The 18,137-nt window shown below is 44.9% G+C and overlaps 1 protein-coding gene and 2 long non-coding RNA genes across 4 annotated transcripts in view; 1 reads left to right on the forward strand and 2 right to left on the reverse strand.

Annotated features, from left to right (window-relative positions):
• EIF2AK3 (eukaryotic translation initiation factor 2 alpha kinase 3) overlaps window positions 1-11,474 on the reverse strand; it is a 43,305-nt gene extending 31,831 nt beyond the window's left edge. The window contains exons 1-2 of the mRNA XM_054633568.2: window positions 11,077-11,474; window positions 4,281-4,410 (exon numbers count right to left, since the gene is read on the reverse strand). Coding sequence (XP_054489543.1) covers window positions 4,281-4,410; window positions 11,077-11,339 — 393 coding nt within the window. The 5' untranslated portion in view covers window positions 11,340-11,474. The remainder of the gene's footprint in view (window positions 1-4,280; window positions 4,411-11,076) is intronic.
• A 395-nt stretch (window positions 11,475-11,869) lies between these two features.
• Window positions 11,870-13,148, forward strand: LOC143693992 (uncharacterized). Of its 2 annotated transcripts, none has more exons than XR_013182177.1 (3): window positions 11,870-11,991; window positions 12,270-12,425; window positions 13,043-13,148. It is a non-coding gene; the product is annotated as an uncharacterized LOC143693992 (long non-coding RNA). The 2 variants fall into 2 exon arrangements; XR_013182176.1 differs by lacking the exon at window positions 13,043-13,148 and adding an exon at window positions 12,518-12,845.
• Window positions 12,932-18,121, reverse strand: LOC143693993 (uncharacterized). The gene is made up of 2 exons (XR_013182178.1): window positions 18,040-18,121; window positions 12,932-13,185 (listed from the first exon to the last, which is right to left on the reverse strand). It is a non-coding gene; the product is annotated as an uncharacterized LOC143693993 (long non-coding RNA).
• Between the last annotated feature and the right edge of the window lie 16 nt (window positions 18,122-18,137).

The following is an 18,137-nucleotide window of genomic DNA, read 5'->3' on the forward strand; positions in this document are numbered from 1 at the left end:
TCAAAGACACTGTTAAATTATTTACTCTCCCTGAACCTCTGGGAGGGCCCATAACAGAATTCACAATTCAAGCCCCTCAGAGGGCATTTTGACCTCTTGCCTTGCCCTGACCCATTTCAATGTGGATTTTGCATTTTCTTCTATTCCAGAGTGTAAGAGGTCAAAGGGTGGGAATTGCTGAGTTTCCTCCTGTGTTCCCAAAGCAACCCAAGACAGATCTGGGCTCTTCTCTGGCTTCTCTGGGCACAGAGGCTGCCTTATCCAAAGTGCAGCAATGTGCAGGCAAGTCAGTACCTCAGAGTGAATCCCAGGTGTCTGGATACCTCACAACAGAATTCTGTATTTCTTTTAGGAAACCAAAGCACTGAAAATTGGGAAGGGTTAATGATGCAGATAAAGGGAGGGGAAAAGAAAGAAGATACACACTCATGCTGTACATTAAATGCAGACACTAGTGGAGTTTTGTGAGATTTCAACATCCTTTTCCAACCCACTGCTCTAAGCAAAAAAGGAACAATCTGCTCAAAGTCTCTGTGGGTTCACTTCATCAACAATGCAGTGAGTTTTCAGATTACTTCAGTATAAAACTTCTTCACCTCTCCATATTTCTCTGGAGAAAAAAACCATAATACTAGTCTATTCCATAAAAATATGACACTTCTATGTCCAAAAAAGATGATACAGATGTCTGGGGTTGTAGAAAAGTTGGTTTTATGTGGCTATCACAATAAAAAGATATATTTATGTTTCTTTATCTCTATGTACATGCATACACATAATGAAATACAAAGGTCACGAGAGTCTTTATTGGAATAAGGATGTTGACAGATTTGGTGACATGGCATAATCAAATTATTCCATTTTTCCAGGATACAGTGGTATGTTTACTCTGCTATAAATGTCAGCCTTGTGAGCTGAAACTGATTTTGTCCCATGATCTTCTATGTCTCAAATAAGGAAATAAGATGCTTACTTAGGGATTAGTCTGTAACAGCCCAAGCCTACCAGGTACTTGATTATTGAGTCCATCCCAGTGTAGCCTCTGCCCAGAGCACTGAAACAACTCTGATTGGTGCTCATTAAGTAATTTAGGATAAAGCTTGCAGGTAAAAGAATTAATCATCCTCATCAACAAACCCTGTGCTATGAACCTTTCCCACTGCTTCTGAAGCAGTTCTCTCTTTCACTATAATTAACCATCATTATTTCAACACGCTGCTTCTCCCCAAAGTATTCTAGTCTAAGTATGGACAGTGTATTAATTACAAACCCAAATCTTAAAGAGCAAAGTGTTTTTATTAAAATTAAGCTCCCTTTTAGAAAAGTTGTGATTCAATGACTTTACTGTGAATTTCATCAGGCAATCTTTGCGTGCAGGTAACAGGAAAACTTGGACTCGTAACCAGGCTTTTAAAGAGAAAGGTTTTCCATTTTAAAACAATGGATAGGGAAACAGTTTTTAAATTCTCACACACAAACCTGAACTGCAGAGTCAACTTTTCAGCATTGGCACCCCGACCATGATTTGTTGATGTTGGAGCTTAGAGCCAAGGGAAGAATTTTAGCATTTTAGTTACCCAGACACCCAATTAATACTTCAGCAGCCTTTCCTTTCTAATTGATCTGGTTCATATGACAAATGATGAACATCTCACTTGTCAGTGTCTTAAGCAGTAGTTTCAAGATCTGAAGTGTTTGACAGAGCTGCTGGAACATTTGAAATTTCACTGCCTCACTTTCCTAATTAACACACGAGCTCCAGACAGCCAGGTTGACATTTTACAGTTAGGTAAAGGAAGTTAACTACAGTTCTGTTCAACACTGAAACTTTGAAGATCCAAGGTCTGTTCTTAAAAGGCACTTGGGAATTAAATTCATGCTTTTGCACCAGGACTTGGAACTACAGTTCATTGTAGTCACACTTGAGATAGTTAAAAAAACCCTCATCAAAACAATTAAGAGCCAGCATCATCACACTTTCCTTGCTCTGAAAGAACACAAATCTTTGTCTCTGCAAGTGTAACACAGAGTTTCTCATCTGCCATTTCTTGCAAGAAGATGTAATTTAACAGCTTACATAATGTTACTGCTTTATGATGAAGACTGTGGTTGCTAGCACAAAAACCTTTGTTACTTCAAAAATGCTGGAAGAGGAAGGAAAAGTCTCAAGACTCAGTTTGAGAGACTAAAACTCAACAGCTCACATGCCACGTCAGTATTTTGACCCAAACCAGAATTTTCACAGCAATTTTAATGAGGTGAATTACTCACTTAAGTATCTAGATTCACTGCATGAAGTCTTTCAGCTGATTACTGACAGCAGATTAAATATTTAAATATTTAAATGCAGTTTATTCAGAGTATTCATCACTTTTCATCATGTTTCTGGTTAAATTCTGTCTTAACAGCATTTGTTTACATGACAGTAAGAAGTCTAAAAAGGCCCATATTCATAACACTTAACAGCTTCTAGAAGGCCAAAATGACCTTTTCCTTCCAAAATTAGTTCTCTCATGGGCTCTGCATCTTAACTGTCAAAATCCCTCAGTGTCTTTGGCCACAGCTGTAGAAATGAAACTATTTGAAAGCTCATCTGAAAGTCCAACTTCCTCTATCCATTGCAAATGCTCTTTAAAAATGTATTTTTAAGACTGCCACAACCTACTGACTTGTAATCACACAAGGGAATTAAACATCACATGGACAAACTACATTTTTTTGTTGTCTAAACCCCAACCTTTGATTTCTACAGCCAAACCATGTTGGAAAAATATCAAAACCCTGGACAGACAGTTGAGTGACAGAATCTGTATTTGCAAAAACACTTCTATCATTATAAATGTTTGCACTCCCAAAATCTTTAAAAACATGGGCTTGTGACTTAACTTGTAGTGAAAAAACAAAGTTTATATTTGTACAGTTTTCAAATGTGTGCTTTTCATGACCACTGGTTCTATTTTCATGTGCTCATCAGAAACTATTTGCAGCAACAGGTAACAGGCCAGTATTTCATGTATCTACTGCTGAGAACATTTGTGAAGGATCACACAATCACTGATATCTTCCACCTCACAGAGCTCTTTACTGTTCTCCTGTATTCTTTTCAATTCTCTTAAACAATTCAATGCTCTTAAACAGATTTTGGGGGGGAAATTCTTCTTTCCTACAGTGTTTTTTCTAAACCACAAAATACACCTGAACAAATCTCACAAAGCTGCACCCATAAATAAAACTCTCTCTCAGAAACAAAGGAATGTGAGTAATAATTTGTATTACTTCTGCAACCTGAGATACTGATCAGCAGCTCTCACAATACCACACCTACAGTCCACATCTTTCCTTTGCCTTCTTCACACCAAAACAGAGGTCATGGCCACAGATAGCAACAAAGAACCACAAGCAGGAAAGTCAGGCAGTCTGAATAATCCTGAACTCAACTTTCATTCTCTGATGCTCATTGTGCAAAGGATGATACAGGACTGGTCATCAAACCCAACCATCCCTGACAGGGAGGGACTGTGTACTTCTGTGGTGTGTTATCATCCCAAATTACCTCTTTGTGGGGGTTTTTGTTCCTCCTAATTCTAGGGGAGAATGAATCAGAGATCTTCCCAGTGCAGGAAGAGGAAAAAAAGGAAAAAAAACCAACCTTCTAATTTTTAGCCTAGTTTATTGAAACTGATGGTGGCCAATAGCAGCAAACAAGAAACTGAACTCTAGATTTTCTACTTACAGTTCATCAGAAAGAAGTGATGCAACCCTCTAGCACTCAGTACTTCAGGGTGACCTTCAGCACTCTGTTTAATTGCTAACACATTCTATTTCACAGGCAGCCTGCTTATCTAGTATAAAACACCCAAAACAATCCTTTGTTCATTTATTAAGTCACAAGGACTTTTGCTTTTCTTGAGGGGAAAAAAAAAGCCAGTACTTGCCAAGACATAGTCTAGTACTACAAGGCAGATGATCCTTTCATTTGCTTGAAATTACAAGTAACTTGTTTTCAATCAGCAATTACACACAATTCCCCAACTCAGTTACATCATCTAGTTTGGTAGTTATCAAATACATCAATCCCAAGGCTGAAACGCTGACACACTCCAGTTTGAAATGGCAACATGATGTAAGCACTCAAAAAAAGTTTGAGAATAGTACTGACAAAGTTTTGTAAGTGTTTGTTCCATTATTTAACATCTACCAAACAAGGAGGAAGCTGCATTCCTTATATTACAGACAACTCTATTTTTAATTATTTAGTCAAGAAAGAAATTAAGCCTTACCTCTGGTTTACTGAGGCTGGATGACACAAGAGAACCCGATCCCACATCCAGATCCCACTGTTTTCTCCCACTGTTTTCTGGATCCAGTGCAGCAATTCGTCCATCCAGAGTGCTGATAATTACTAGAGATCTGCAAGATGGAAACATTCACACTCAGAACTACAGCAGCATGGACTTCCCCTATTAGCTGCCTTTTATACTCAGTAAAACCCAACTCCAACCCTTAAGTTAAGTCTCTATATTCTGCAGAAAAGCAATTCAACTGCGTAGGCTACCCAGACCAGCAACAGAGTGGAAGAGCTGAAGTCTCTGGCTGGTGTCATACACTAATTTCCATGTTGTAAGACACTTTCAGAGCTCACATTCAGGGGAAGGCAGTTGACTTTTTGCTCCTGCATGCAGATATTACCACTAAAATACTGCATGAGATCATCTTTTTGGAGATATTTATACAAACAGTATGGATCTCACTTCTTCCAGTCCCTTCCAAACTGAGCTTTAACACATCCTTTCAAAGCAACCTAAACCCAAAACTATGAATCCAACCTACCAGGACCTAAGAAATATTAAGTTGCAACTAAGTTTTCAATGATTTTGGATTAAACATCAAATTTCTGGGACATTTTGTAAATCTCTGAATAAAAAAAGTCCCTCCAAAGGCACACACAGGGCACTACAAAAAACTTCCAACACCTGCAGACCATGAAGAAACGAAACTGGGTTTTGCAGCTTGGGCTTTAAGCAGCCTGATGTCTGGGATACAGGGCCATGGCAGGCTGGCTGCTGATTTCTACAGTGCCTGAAGCTCCTCAGTTTCAGTAAGTCTTGTTTCTTACAGAGCTATACAATTAGAATAAGCATCTCTGGTTGGGCTAGAGCTCCAGCATTAAAATAAACAAACAAACAAAATAAACAACACATCAGAGACAAAGCACTGACAAGGCATTTCTGAAAGGCTTTTTTTTTTTTTTTCCTTGAAGATTGTTTCTCTCTGACCTGAAAAAGCTGAGACTGTGTTGTCAGTTTGGCTTGCAGCAGCTCACCAATCTTCAAAGGCAGAGGGAGTAGAACTTGATCACTTTACAGCTGCTTGCACTGAGGGGGGCTGGATCCAGTGACCCAGAAGGGACCTTTATAGTCACTGATTTCAATGAGAATAAGAAACTGTGCAAATAAAGTGATGGGGAGATTAACCAGTTTCAGGTGAGGGTGAAAGGCCAGGGGGCTGGTAGTGCACCCACAGACATGTATATTAACCTTTACTTTAAACAATAAGGGACAATAAATTATTGTGTAGAGCTCTGGCCAAATATATTCATTTGTCCAAAGTTAATGGTGTAGTAACACGGAATTTAGGGAAGGAATGATGGGGGTTTTTAGTTTGCTTTAAGGAAGGAAAAACTGAAATCATGATCTAAAAACATGTTCAGGGAGAGTGGCTCATGACATCACCTCCAGCAAAGGTCATGTAAAACATGGCTGTTTTACATGTTAAAGGAACCCACACAATTTATAGGATTTTATAATGCTTACAGCACTACTAATAATGCTTATAACACTACTAATAAAGAGAAAAACAAAGAGATCTTTAACCTGTTCCAAAAATGCCATAGCAGCTCTTACTTCTGAAGGTGGCCAAACATCACATTCCTCAAAAAGCTAAGTTTAAGAGACTGTTAGAAAAATACCATTTGTGCAAATATTTGCACAGTAGAAGACAGAAGTTTTTATGAGCTGATCACAAACGCTTTTTCCAAAGCGTAGACTGGGTTAATAATAAACCAGATTGCAGGAGATTGACTATTTTCAAGTACTGTAAACAAGTGCTCACACACTAAAGGCCTTGGACACATATTTAACACAATCTGTTTGCTTTATGGTAAAGCAATTTATCTGAAACCCTCTAGCATTGCATAAGAAAATATTATTCCAAGTGGGTCTACTTAAATTTTATGTTGATCCTCCTGACAAGTAGGTTATAAAAAGAGGTAGAAATGCAGCTAGAGTGAAGGGAATTTTGGCAGCCACACTGCAGAGAAGACAAATCCTAAAATCACACTGTGAAATGTTTTCTTCCCATGTGCTCCCATTGTTTTCCTTTATCTAATTCTTCCTCTTTGACTTCTCCCTCAAGTAACAAATGTTTCATGCCTTTGTATCTCACATTTCTGTATTATCTTCCCCCACCAGATGCAAACCTCAGCCTTCCCTAGGAGTACCTCACTGTTTAAGGCTCTCCACCACCACTCAAGACAGTGGTTTTGGAATCTGTACGTGCACCCTGGCCTCCAGCCACCCAAAGGGTGCTGTAACCACACTTCAGTTTTAACTTTAGCTGATTAGGAAAGAGCAGAGGAGCCTGGGGAACCTTTGTGCCAGCAGCACACACTTGGAGGAACTGGTTTAACCAACCACTTCTGCACACTGTGAAAATCCTGGCTTTTCTTGGGTGCAGTGGCACTCAGGGTCAGTCCCCAGCAGGAGAATGGACTTTGTTTCACCTACTGAGCACACACTTCCATGAGACAGAGGAACAGAACCAGCCCAGCTGTATCTAAATCTTAGGTGTGGCTACCTTTAGAACTGGAACTAGGTTTAGGAAAAACATCCATTTCTCTCTGCTTTTTAAATAAATTATTCATTTTCAACTAAATAGCCACACTTCTGGTTCCAACTTCATCTTGCTCTTCAGCTATACCACACACCAGGAAAAAAGAGCTAGAACTCCTTACTCTTCTGATAAAATCCTTCATTCCTTACTCCATTTGTCTGAGTTAAAATCTCAATACCTGTTTTCCTCTTCTCTGATGGACTCCAGTAAGTTAAAACCCCATCACTTGAACTCTGTTTGGGGTAAGAGCTGAAATTTGTGCCCAACACTCTCTTAGTGTTACACTTTCTCACTGTCAGATTTTCCCTTCCCGTTCTCTGTGAGCTTCCAGTGCTTGCAGCTTTGTGTACTGGGAGCATGAAGTGGTGACAAGAGATCTTTCTGTTGCTCAGGTAGTCTAGTCAAGCACTAAATTAACACATCATGATAAAAGCAATTTAGGCAACTACTTCAAGAAAATATTTCAGAGCTTAAAAACAGGCAGGTGACTTGCTTTTTGTCACCCCACAGTGCCACTGTGGGCTTACTGCAGTGTATTATGGCAATTCTTACATCAAAATCTTAGAAGAATATAGCCACAGTTCCAGAACAGAGTCCTTTCAGCCACCTGTTTGCCAGCCTTTGTTGGCTCAAGATGTCAGGGCTGCAATTCCTGTAATTCCATTACATCAAACTGAAAAAGATTATTTTTGATGTGTCTTTGGGCCAACTGATTGACAAACGGAAAGCAAAAGGAACTCCTGACTCAGTTTCTATTTTGGTTAGGCCTGATAAACTCTTTTATTCTCTGAAAAGCAGCACCTTATTGCTGGCTTTATTTACATCACTTCCTGACTGGGGTAAAGCTGAAAGACTGCCTTGACCAAAGATGCCATCTTCCAGGAACACACAGGTTTTCTGAGAACACTGCCAAACCAGGTTCCCTTCTGAGAAGGGAAGACACAAAATATTACCCAGCTTAAGGTCAAAAATCACAACTTATCACCAAGGAAGTGAGGAGGATAGAGACAGACAGCATCAAGGCTGGGTCAATACTTGTTGACAGTAAAACTCAGACTATATCAGGGAGTGAATCACATCACAGGGATACAAAAGAAAGAAAGGGAAAAAAACAAAACTATGACCAATACCAAAATTATATTTCAATAGTCTCCACAAGCCTGGACCAGAACAAAAAAGATACAAAAAGACATTACTCAAAATGAGGCAGTCACTTAAATCCCAGGATCCCTCACCTGACAAATAAACATCAGTGAAATGAAAACCTGCACTTCTCCTTGCCTTGAGCTGCTGGTCCAGAATATATTGTGATGGAGGGGAAGAAGATCCCTTCTGGGCCCTTACAGATGGCCAACAGCAGGACTAAAGCAAGGGGGCAGTTTGTGCAGCACACAGAGATATCAGTAATTGGAGCAGCTGGCAGAGAACAAGCCAATGTTGTGCAGTGAGACTTTATGTGCACTTTGTCACTATGAAAGCACATCTGGACACACTTCCCTGACCCCAACCACCTAAAATCAGCCTCTGTGGCTGAATGGAAATGTTTTCTTACCAATTCCTATCCTCTTTTGCTCACAGACAGGAACTTGTTATTCCAGGGCAGTGATAATGTTCCCCCCCCTTTAAATGATGCAAAATATCTACTGCAAACTTCCACAGACATTGACAAAAGGCCAGTCCTGGGCCTTGAAACCTCTCTTAGTACCCCCCAGTGATCACAGCCCACTTTGGGAGATCAGGAGGCCTGAGCACAGTGCTGCTCCACCTTACAGAAGTGAAGGTATGATTTACCCACAAACAAAAGGGGATTGCAAGGGGAGTTGTAAGCAGGACAGAGGAGGAACGGTTCTTTAGTTTACCCACACCCTTCCACTGCACCAAACTTTGCATTTATTCAAGTAAGTTGTTTTTGTTAGAAAAACAAAGCAGAACTCGCTGTCATCGTGGTACATTTACCACTGTTCCTGTTTCAGTTTAAAAGAATCATCAAACCCTCAAAAGTCCATTGGGACATTGCAAATATGGCTCTTAGTTTAACTTGAACTCTAAGCAGCTATTCCAACAGCAAACCCTGCATGTCTGTATGTAAAAAGCACAGTAAATCACTAATCCTCCTATTTTCTTTTAGAAAAACAAAAGAAATATTCAAGCATTCAAAGATGATTATATTCATCTGACTACAGCAGAGACAGTTGGGGTTTTGATTTTGTTCTTTTTTTTTTCCAGATTATATTGACCTCTATATTGCCTGTGTATTGCTGAAGAACAATTAGCTGAGATGAGTGGAAATCTCAGAAACACAGATTAAAAAAGAAATGCACACAAACACTATGGCCAGGCAGCCATTCTATTTTTATTTGATGACAGCAAATCTGTTCCTACATGCTAATCAATTACAGAGCAGCTACATTTAATCTCAGGCTTAATTTACTACATTGAACATCTTTAGTGTATTCTACTTAGCTCTGGAAGACAAGCAGAAAATATATTTTTAAAATTTTCCTAGGCTAAACAAACAAAGGTCCTATCAAAAACTGAATACAGCAGAATTGCAATAAACCAGGTGCTGTTTTGATCACCTGATACACAAAAGAATGATCGTGTTGCTAACTGGTGAGACTGTCCTCCAAGAAAACAGGGTGCCAAGTTATCAGCCGGTTTCTTGTTTTAAGTGACTGCTTGGGCATACTAAGAACAAGCTTTGGGCTATTCATTTTCATGTTTTCAAATACAGCAGGCATTTAGTCATGCTGTTCTTCCTTTAAACTCTGGCTGTGGCTTGTCATCTCTTCGTTAACAACCAATTCAGAAACAGACTGGAATCAGCTCACTCACATTTCTGCACTTGAGTCATTCATCGAAGTATTTCTTTCGCCGGAGCTTCTTGCCACACGCAGTTATTAGGGATTTTATTTCCCTTTCTTACATTCTGAAACTTGTTCATCAATTCGCCTAGCATGTTTGGCTTCCCCTCAGGCACACCCCAGTGGCTGTGCTGAACAGACAATTAAGTACTCAGGGGGAACTGCATTTTCTTTAAAACAAAACGATGACAGAAAAGGACAGCGTGCTCTGAACAGCGGGCATTGGGAAGAGTTTCGACTCCAGATGCTTTAGGGTCTCCTTCCCGCAGGCACAGAACTGGGAGCAAGGCAAGGAAGGGATCGAGACGTGGTATTATCAGGGTAAGCAGACGGGCCAGATGTCACATAGCGTGACATCCGGCAGCTTGTTTGTCTAAGAACTAAGACACCCTTTCTCCTTGCTAACAACGGCGTAAAGAACAAGCACCTCAGCGCTGGTGAGGTCCCGAAGTTCATTTTCCTCATTGTCACCGCCTCCCCCTCGGTCCCGCCTGCCCATCCCTGCAGCGCTCCTGCAGCCCCAGCACGGGACTCATCCCTTCCACCCCTTCTCCCCGCCGGCCCTGGGACACTTCCTGCGTGTCCCACAGTCCAGCCCCACGCACCAGCCTGCGACACCCTTGTTTCACCGCTTTCCTCAGCACCGTTCCATCTACGATAACCCTACAAGCACAACTCTGCCCCCTCCCCTCTTCCCGCTCCAACACTCCCGACACATCCCAGCGCTATTCCCGTCCAAGGCCACTCCTGCACGGGCCCTTCCCCACACACGACCCCCGGGACGCTGCAGCCCTTTTCCCAAGCACTGCCCCCTCCCCAACACCCCCAGCTGCTGATTCCTAGCCCAGACACAATCGTGTCCCCCCTGGACACGGCACCTTTGTCCTCTGAGGCCGCCCAGCATCCCCACACCGGGGCCGAGCCCCTCCCCAGCACCTCCCCGCTTGGACCACTGACCCCCACCCCAGTCACAGACACCCTTCAACAGTCCCGACAGTGACCCCCATCCCTGTATCCACGGATACTCCCCCTAACCAGACCCCGGCACTGATTCCCGACACTCCTCAGCCTCCCCAGGCACTGACCCCACCTCAGCCGCCCCGCACCGACCCCCATCTAGTCACTGACTCCCAGCCAGCCACCGACCCCCCTCAGGAACCCCAGTCCCCGACAGCCATCCCAGGCACCGACACCTTCCCCAGCCAGCCCCAGGCATGACCCTCACCTCAAACAGCGACCCCGCACTCTCACCTGGACACTGAACACCCCCCTCAGCCCCAGGCACTGCTCCCCACCCCAGTCACCGCCCTCCCCCGCTCACCTGCTGCCGGTCCGGGCCTCTCCGCTGCCCTCAGCGTCCGGCTCTCCTGGCCCTGCAGGGGCCACACCACCCTCATCGTCCTCCACTGTCACGTCCGCGGAACTAGCGGGCAGAGCGGCGGGAGCGGCGGCTGCCCCCAGCCCGAACGCGGCCTCCACAGCCGCGGCATCGCTCGGCGGCGGCTCCGGGCCGCCCGCCGCTACCCCGAGCAGCACCAGCAACGCGAAGGCGGCCAGAGCGCTGCGGCCCCGCGGCCCCCGCATGGAGGGGCCCGGCTCGCCCGCCGCCGCCACCCGTTAGGACATGAACGCCGCTGTCGCTGTCGCCGCTGTCACCGCCACAGAATGGGCGCCCGCCGCGCGCGCAGCCCTGCCCGCCGCGCCACGCCCGCCCGCCACGTACCGGCACCCCGCGCGCACCCGCCCCTGCGAGGCGGACACGCACTCCATTGGTCGGCCGCCACGCCGCTCAGCCCGCCGCTTCCTTCTGATTGGCGCGCCCGGCGGCGGGGGGCGGGGAGGAGCTGGGTGTTTGTCAACAGAGCCCGCCGGACCAATCGGAGCCACGCCGCTCTCTCCCCCTCCTCTACCGCCGCGCCGGCCAATCGCCGAGCGCATGATTCACCGGCCCGCTCGCAGATTGGCTGCCGGCTGGCGCGCGGGCGGCGCGGCCCCGCCCCTTCCTCGGCCGGGCTGGAGACGTGGCTGTTCCTCGGCGCCGGCAGGGCGGGGCCAGCGGCGCGCACCACCCGGCGCGGGGGGAGCGGTGCGAGAGCGCCTCCCCCCAGGCGGGAGCGGAATGGAAGCGTCGGGCGGAAAGCGGGCCGGGAGGGAGGGAGCGCCCGGGGGTGGCCAGGGCAGAGAGCACACGGCGCTGAGGGCCGTGGGACGGACCTGGGACTCGGTCAGCTTACAGGTCTTGTCCAGCCGAATCGATTCTGTCATTTAGTGGTGCCACCCCGGCTGTTTGGGCGGCACAGGTAACCCTAACCCTGGTACCGAAATGGGCCCTGTGCTGACCCCAGGTGAACTCACCCCAGGTGACCCCACCTTTGTGAGGGCTTTCTGTGCCCCCCCCCACCCCAGCACACACAGCCCCAGGACCGGCAGCCCCAGCACTTCGGCCAGGTGTGGTAGTAGCCCCAGAAAGCCTCTGAGGTACTTTAAAGTCCTGTTGCCTCCACGTGTTCGCAGATGTGTCTTGGGAAATTGTGAAGGCCCGTCCCTGGAAGTGTTCTAGGCCAGGCTGGATGGGGCTCAGAGGAATCCGGGCTAGTGGAAGGTGTCCCTGCACATGGCAGGGGCTGGAACGAGATGGTCTTTGAGGTCCCTTCCACCCCCAGTCATTCTGTGAGTCTCTGTTCATTGTATACTTGATATAAATGATACATATGATATGTAATTGCCCCCTTTAGGGTTAGTTTCCCCCCAGTTTTTTCCAGACCCAGTTTACCATATTTTGAAGAACAGTCCTTTTGTCATCCTGATGGTACCACCCGACTGATGAGGATGTCATCTGCAAATTGGATTAGGGCTGATTTTGTATTTACTTCCAAATGACTAATGAAAATATTGATTACGTATGTGTGTAGTACAGCACATATGATCCTGGAAGGTCCTATTAGACATAGCCTTATTCAATAGTGATTTATAACCACTTATAAAAAAATAATCTCTGTGACCAGTGTTTAATGTATTCTTCACTGATGCTTTATTACCCTGTTTAATTAAAATATTGTGCAGTTCTAAGTAAAAATGCTTTTAAAAGTTTATTACAGCTCTCCTTCCTTTTGGAGGAAATGGAATTATTTGTTGTCTTTTAGAAGCATGAAATGAGATTTCTATTAGACTCTGACTGGCATTACTAATTCTTTAATGAGTGACATAACACCCTTTTTTGGTGTTTATCCAGAACATTATCCACAGATCTGATGTTATTAAATCTACATTCACTCCATATCATGCAGCCTTCCTCTCCTGAAGACAGGCAACAGCCTGGCACTTTTTCAGCCTCCTAGAATTGCCCTGGTCAATCAAGGCTCACTCAAGAGGAATGTCAACACACAAGTCTGCAGTCAGCTGTTTCCAACCTCCTGGGTCACAGTTATCCCTGGAAAACAAGAGCTCCACTGGTCACTAATGCACTGAAATGAATCCCATCACTGTCAGGTGACCCCCCAGGCATGTATCTTCCTGCTTCTTTACAAACATAGATCATAAATGTTCAATGAACACTTCTGCATTGTTATTGACATTTTAATCATGTCCATCTAGTAATGGGCCTGTACCATTCACTTCTAGGTTTTCTGGGATTTAGCCTTGCCAGCTATGGATTTCCTTTGATGTGCTTCACTTCCAATAACTACTCTGCTTCTCATTTATACCAACACTTCCTTATTTCCTGCTTTCTCCATTTTGGCTATTTCTTTTTTAATTTTACTCACAATCTCCAGACCATTAATAAAACAAGAGTTGGCAATGTTTTTTCTCTCTTGAAGTTGTGGCTCTTTGATTGCCCAATGAATTCTTTAAAAAGAGCTCATACTTGTCATTTTTAGACTCGTACCTAATTTTTTTCTTCCTGCTTGCACTCTTATTTTCTGATGATTTGGAAATACAGCTCTTTTAGAGTACCAGGTGTATGGAAACCCAGGTCACAAACACTGCTCCCCAGCCAACCACTGAATTGCAATCCAGGGATCTTCGTTTGGGTTTTTTTACTTCCCTCATTATAACAAAGTCCAAAAGAATTTACCCTGTGCCACCTGCCAAATGGCACATGTCATTTTTAGTAACTTAAATGACATTTTATTATTGCACCCATATGTTCTTGTGCTACTATTTTCTTTATTTAGATAACTCCTCTCTCTTGAGTGTCTACCCGTTCATATGTTTATAAAGAGTAATCAAATTCCTTGTTTCTCTAGGCAAACCAAGCCAAAGGCTTTTATTCTTCTCTTACACATTTGGCTCTCTGCTCTGACTTGCCCTCCCCTGCACCTGTCTCCATTTAAATTATTTTTTTTTTTCTTTTGCATGGTGATGTTTTGAACAGTCACGTTGAAGGGTAAATTTAGTTAAATTTTAAACTCCATCATATTCCTGGACAATGAAGAAAAGCTGATTCCTTGCCATGCTTTTTACAGTAACTTATCTCTTGTCCCACCAATCCTTTGAGGGACACAGAGACATAACCACAGACCCCAGCAACTTCCAGAATATTGGGATACGTCACGACTAGATCTGCATGTGTACCTTTGTGCTGGGTCACGAAGGTTTATCACACTTCGGGCAGAACAACAACCACCCCGTGCGGGTCCCTCTCACGCCATGAGCATGACCTCATTCCCTTGCGTTCCCTCCCACCCCCGCCCCAGAGCGGCAGCCTCCCAATCGCAGCCTTTTATTTTGGGGAGGATCTGGCACTTCTCACCCGAGCACACGTTTCTTTCTAGACTCCTCCTAGATTCCGTGGCACCGAGGAATAATGAATAATAATCAGAATGCAAAAAAGCTCTTATTTTTCTTGTTTTGGAAACATTTCTCCAAGGGATGGACAACGTTATTCTCGAATCCTTATGACAAACATGGCAATGCAGCCCTATAATTTTCTCTCTGTATTAAAAATTTTTGCCAACAAAACCAAACTTCCTGCTTTTTGCAAAGCATGACTCACATCCTCCATTCTGTTTTGACTGACATAAGAGATCTATTTCAGTCATATGACAATAACTTTGAATCTAACTAGCCACTTATGTGGAAATCAAAGCCTGTTCTTGCAGGATGGATGGATGTTAACAGGAATGGTGTTTTACATAACTCCACTGAAGATCTGCCTGCTTTTCCCGAATAACTTGCTCCTGGAAGAGCCGGGCGCGGCAGTGAAAGCCCAGCGTGCCACCTCGTGGCTGCCCTGTGCCCAGGGCCGTTCCTAGCGCCTCCCTTTTCCAGGAGAATCCAGAGCTCCCAAAATCTGCGTGTGTGGCAATTAGCATACCGGCACCTCTGCCGATGCCTTCTCACACGCAGAGTAAAACCGAGTAATTCTTCCCCCGACAGATCAAACCAGAGACGAGCAGGGAGGCAGGTGTTATTCAGAGGAAATGTCACTGAACTGGAGTTTGCAGGATAAAAAATTAGGTTGCAGGAATGTAAATTGTAGGGATGTGGCAGGCTTGGAGTGCTGCTACTAACCAGAAAGAGAGTTTGTCTGGGAAATCTCCATCTTCCACTTGGTTTCACCAGTTTGTTGGTGAAGTTTTACTGTCATGGGTCTTGGATTTTAGCTGTTTCATGCCTAATCAGTGAGAGAGGAGTAGATAACTGGATCAACACATCTGCCACCCAGAGGGGTGGTGCCTTCACCAGATTTTCACTCGGGTTAGAATGCACTTTTCCAGCTGCTTTAGGCTGGGTTAAGCCTGCCATGGAAGATGGTCCCACAGCCTTCCCTCTCCCAGCTGATCAATCTTGCTGCCTTCCTCAGGAAAAGTCAAGGAAAACTGACCTTGATTTTTTTGGTTGCTTTACCTTTTAGAAAGAAAGATCAGCTCTCTGCCAACACATGGAAGTAGCAGGAAAATGGCAAGTGATGGACCATAAGGTGGGAATGCTCCTTTTTTTTTTCTGTCTCAGACCAGGGCAGCTTAAGACAGTTACAAAACTCCCTTTCAGAGAGATATATTAAGTGTGGCTGACCCAGTTCAACCTCACTTACCCAGCAAGAAGCAGCTGCCTTTTCTTGCCTTCATGGCAAGGTGAATCAGCACAGGGTGATGGGAATGCCAGCACCAGCATCAGCTGTAGCCAGGCTGCGTGTGGATGGTGACTGAAGGCAGTGAGGAGCAGGCTCTTCCCTTTTTGTCAACAGCAAGCTGTTATCTCAGCTACCATGTAATTTTCCTACCATGTAATTTCAGCCTCAGATGCAGAATTCAGCGCCCGGAGTCACGCAGTCGCCCTGACAGCCTGAAAGGGCTGAGCTGCTCCATTCCTCAGCGTGGCTTTTGTCGGGGTTAACGCCTCCTAGTTGCTGTTTGACAGGTGGAATGTCTGCTCAAAGCAGGTTCAAACACCTCCTGGCACTGAAGCACACAGGGTGAGAGTTGGCTCCCAGAGAAGCTTTGACATGGGACAAAACCAGGCTTGTACAAAAGGACTTTGAGCTGTTTGCAAACAGAGCTGGTTGTTGCTGAAATTCACAGAAGATCTGTTTCTAAAATGCCCAATACCAGTTTTTAGTGCACAGGCAAGGCTCAGCACAGCATAAATGAAAGATTTTCTGCTTTCACTGGAGCTGTAACTCACCAAAAGATTCAGATAAATTGCTAATAGAAAGGTTATTATCTAGAAGTGGAAATGTTTGTGTTTCCCCAGGCACTGCAAGATGTTTTTCAAGCCAAAGCCATCAGCCATTGTTCTGAGGGTACAACAGGTTTGTCACCCCACACTTCTGCACTAACACTCCTCACAACAATGGGATTTGAGAGAAGCCCAGGATGGGCTTCCTGAGTCAACATAAAACCCTAGTGACTGTTCTTCGTTTCAGTCAAATACTTAGGATATGGAACAGAATATCATAGAATCAAGGAGTGGCCTGGGTTGGAAAACACCTTGAAGATCATCCCATTTCAGCCCCCTGCTGTGGGCAGACACCTTCCACTACACTAAATTGCCCAGAGCTCCTTCCAATCTGGCTTTAAACACTGGGGCAGCTGCTGCTTCTCTGGGCAACCTGTTCCAGTGCTTCACCACCCTCACAGTAAATTTTTTCCCCTAATATTTAATCTAAACCTCCTCTCAGTTTAAAGCCATTCTCCCTTTTCCTGTCACTACCTGCTCTTGTAATGTCTCCCAAAGTTCAGTCAGCTGCTCCTTCAGTTTTACGCTTCTTGCATCATGGAAGAGAGCAGTGCTTGGGTCTGATTCCCTCTGAATGTATATCCCACTAGATGTGTGTATTTACCCTTTCAAATGGGTAACTTGCAGGAAAAATCGTTGCCAGCTGGCAGAAAAGACTGAACCACTGCATAGAACCACGTGCTGCTCTTAAAATCGAGTCACCTGCTCTGCACAGAAAGGTAAGGCCTCACCGAGATGAGATAAACCCGGGCAATGATAATAGAGTCTTTGTTGAAATCCCACCCCATTGTTCAAGGGCTGATGTGCCGGGCCAGGGAGAACAAAAGGAAATGTTTCTAGTCCTTGAAAATCACAGCAGAATCAGAGGTTGGCAGCAAAAGCAAGCCAGTCATACACAGAATTAAAAAAGAGAAGTCAGCGGCAGCTTTTCTGTTGAGCAAATAAAAAGATTATTCTCTACGAATTGTGGCCTGACCTTGGAGTGAGTAGTAAAGGGGTAAATACCTGCAATTCTCATCCCTCTTTGTGGGATTGCAGCTGCAGAGAAACTGAGGTGCTTGTGAATGGTCCTAATGTGGCTCACAGGAGTGAAAATGCTGCTGTAGAGGGACTTCAAGGTTGCTGTGCTTCTCTAGTATGTTTCAGAAACAATTTCATCAGAGGTCAACCCAGGGTAGAGGGAAAAATGGCAAATAAAAAACGGCTCTGTGTGCTTCAGGACAGGAGATCTCCGTGGGGTGTTGTTACCCCACTCCTGCAGGGTGGGGTAGGGACTAAGTGCTGTTTGATACCATGTGCCCAAAGGACCCCTGGCATTTTTCATGTCCATGTTGCTACTTTAGAGGGAGATCGTGCTAAAGTTTAAGTGAAAGTCCAAGAAAGGCTCTTCCTCAAAACCTGTGTCAGCGCGGCCAGAGTTCCAGTAACTCCCTGAGCTCAGTGCATTGCCTGGCCTCCTGCAGGGACTCCGCCACCATCCTTCCTCCTCCCCAGCACTTCCCGGTGGCACACCCCGCATCCCTCTGCTCTTTGTGGAAATGCCCGAACGCTTCCAGCCTCTGGAAATGGGTCTTTCTGTACTTAGCAAGTACTCGGTACTTACACATCGATGCAACAAGTGGCTCCGGGGACTGTCGGGCATTGTGGGAGCTGTAGTTTGCCGCTCGCTGCACTACAAGTCCCAGCCTCCCGGCGGAGGAG

Source organism: Agelaius phoeniceus, chromosome 4 (assembly GCF_051311805.1).
Source record: "Agelaius phoeniceus isolate bAgePho1 chromosome 4, bAgePho1.hap1, whole genome shotgun sequence".
NCBI lineage: Eukaryota > Metazoa > Chordata > Aves > Passeriformes > Icteridae > Agelaius > Agelaius phoeniceus.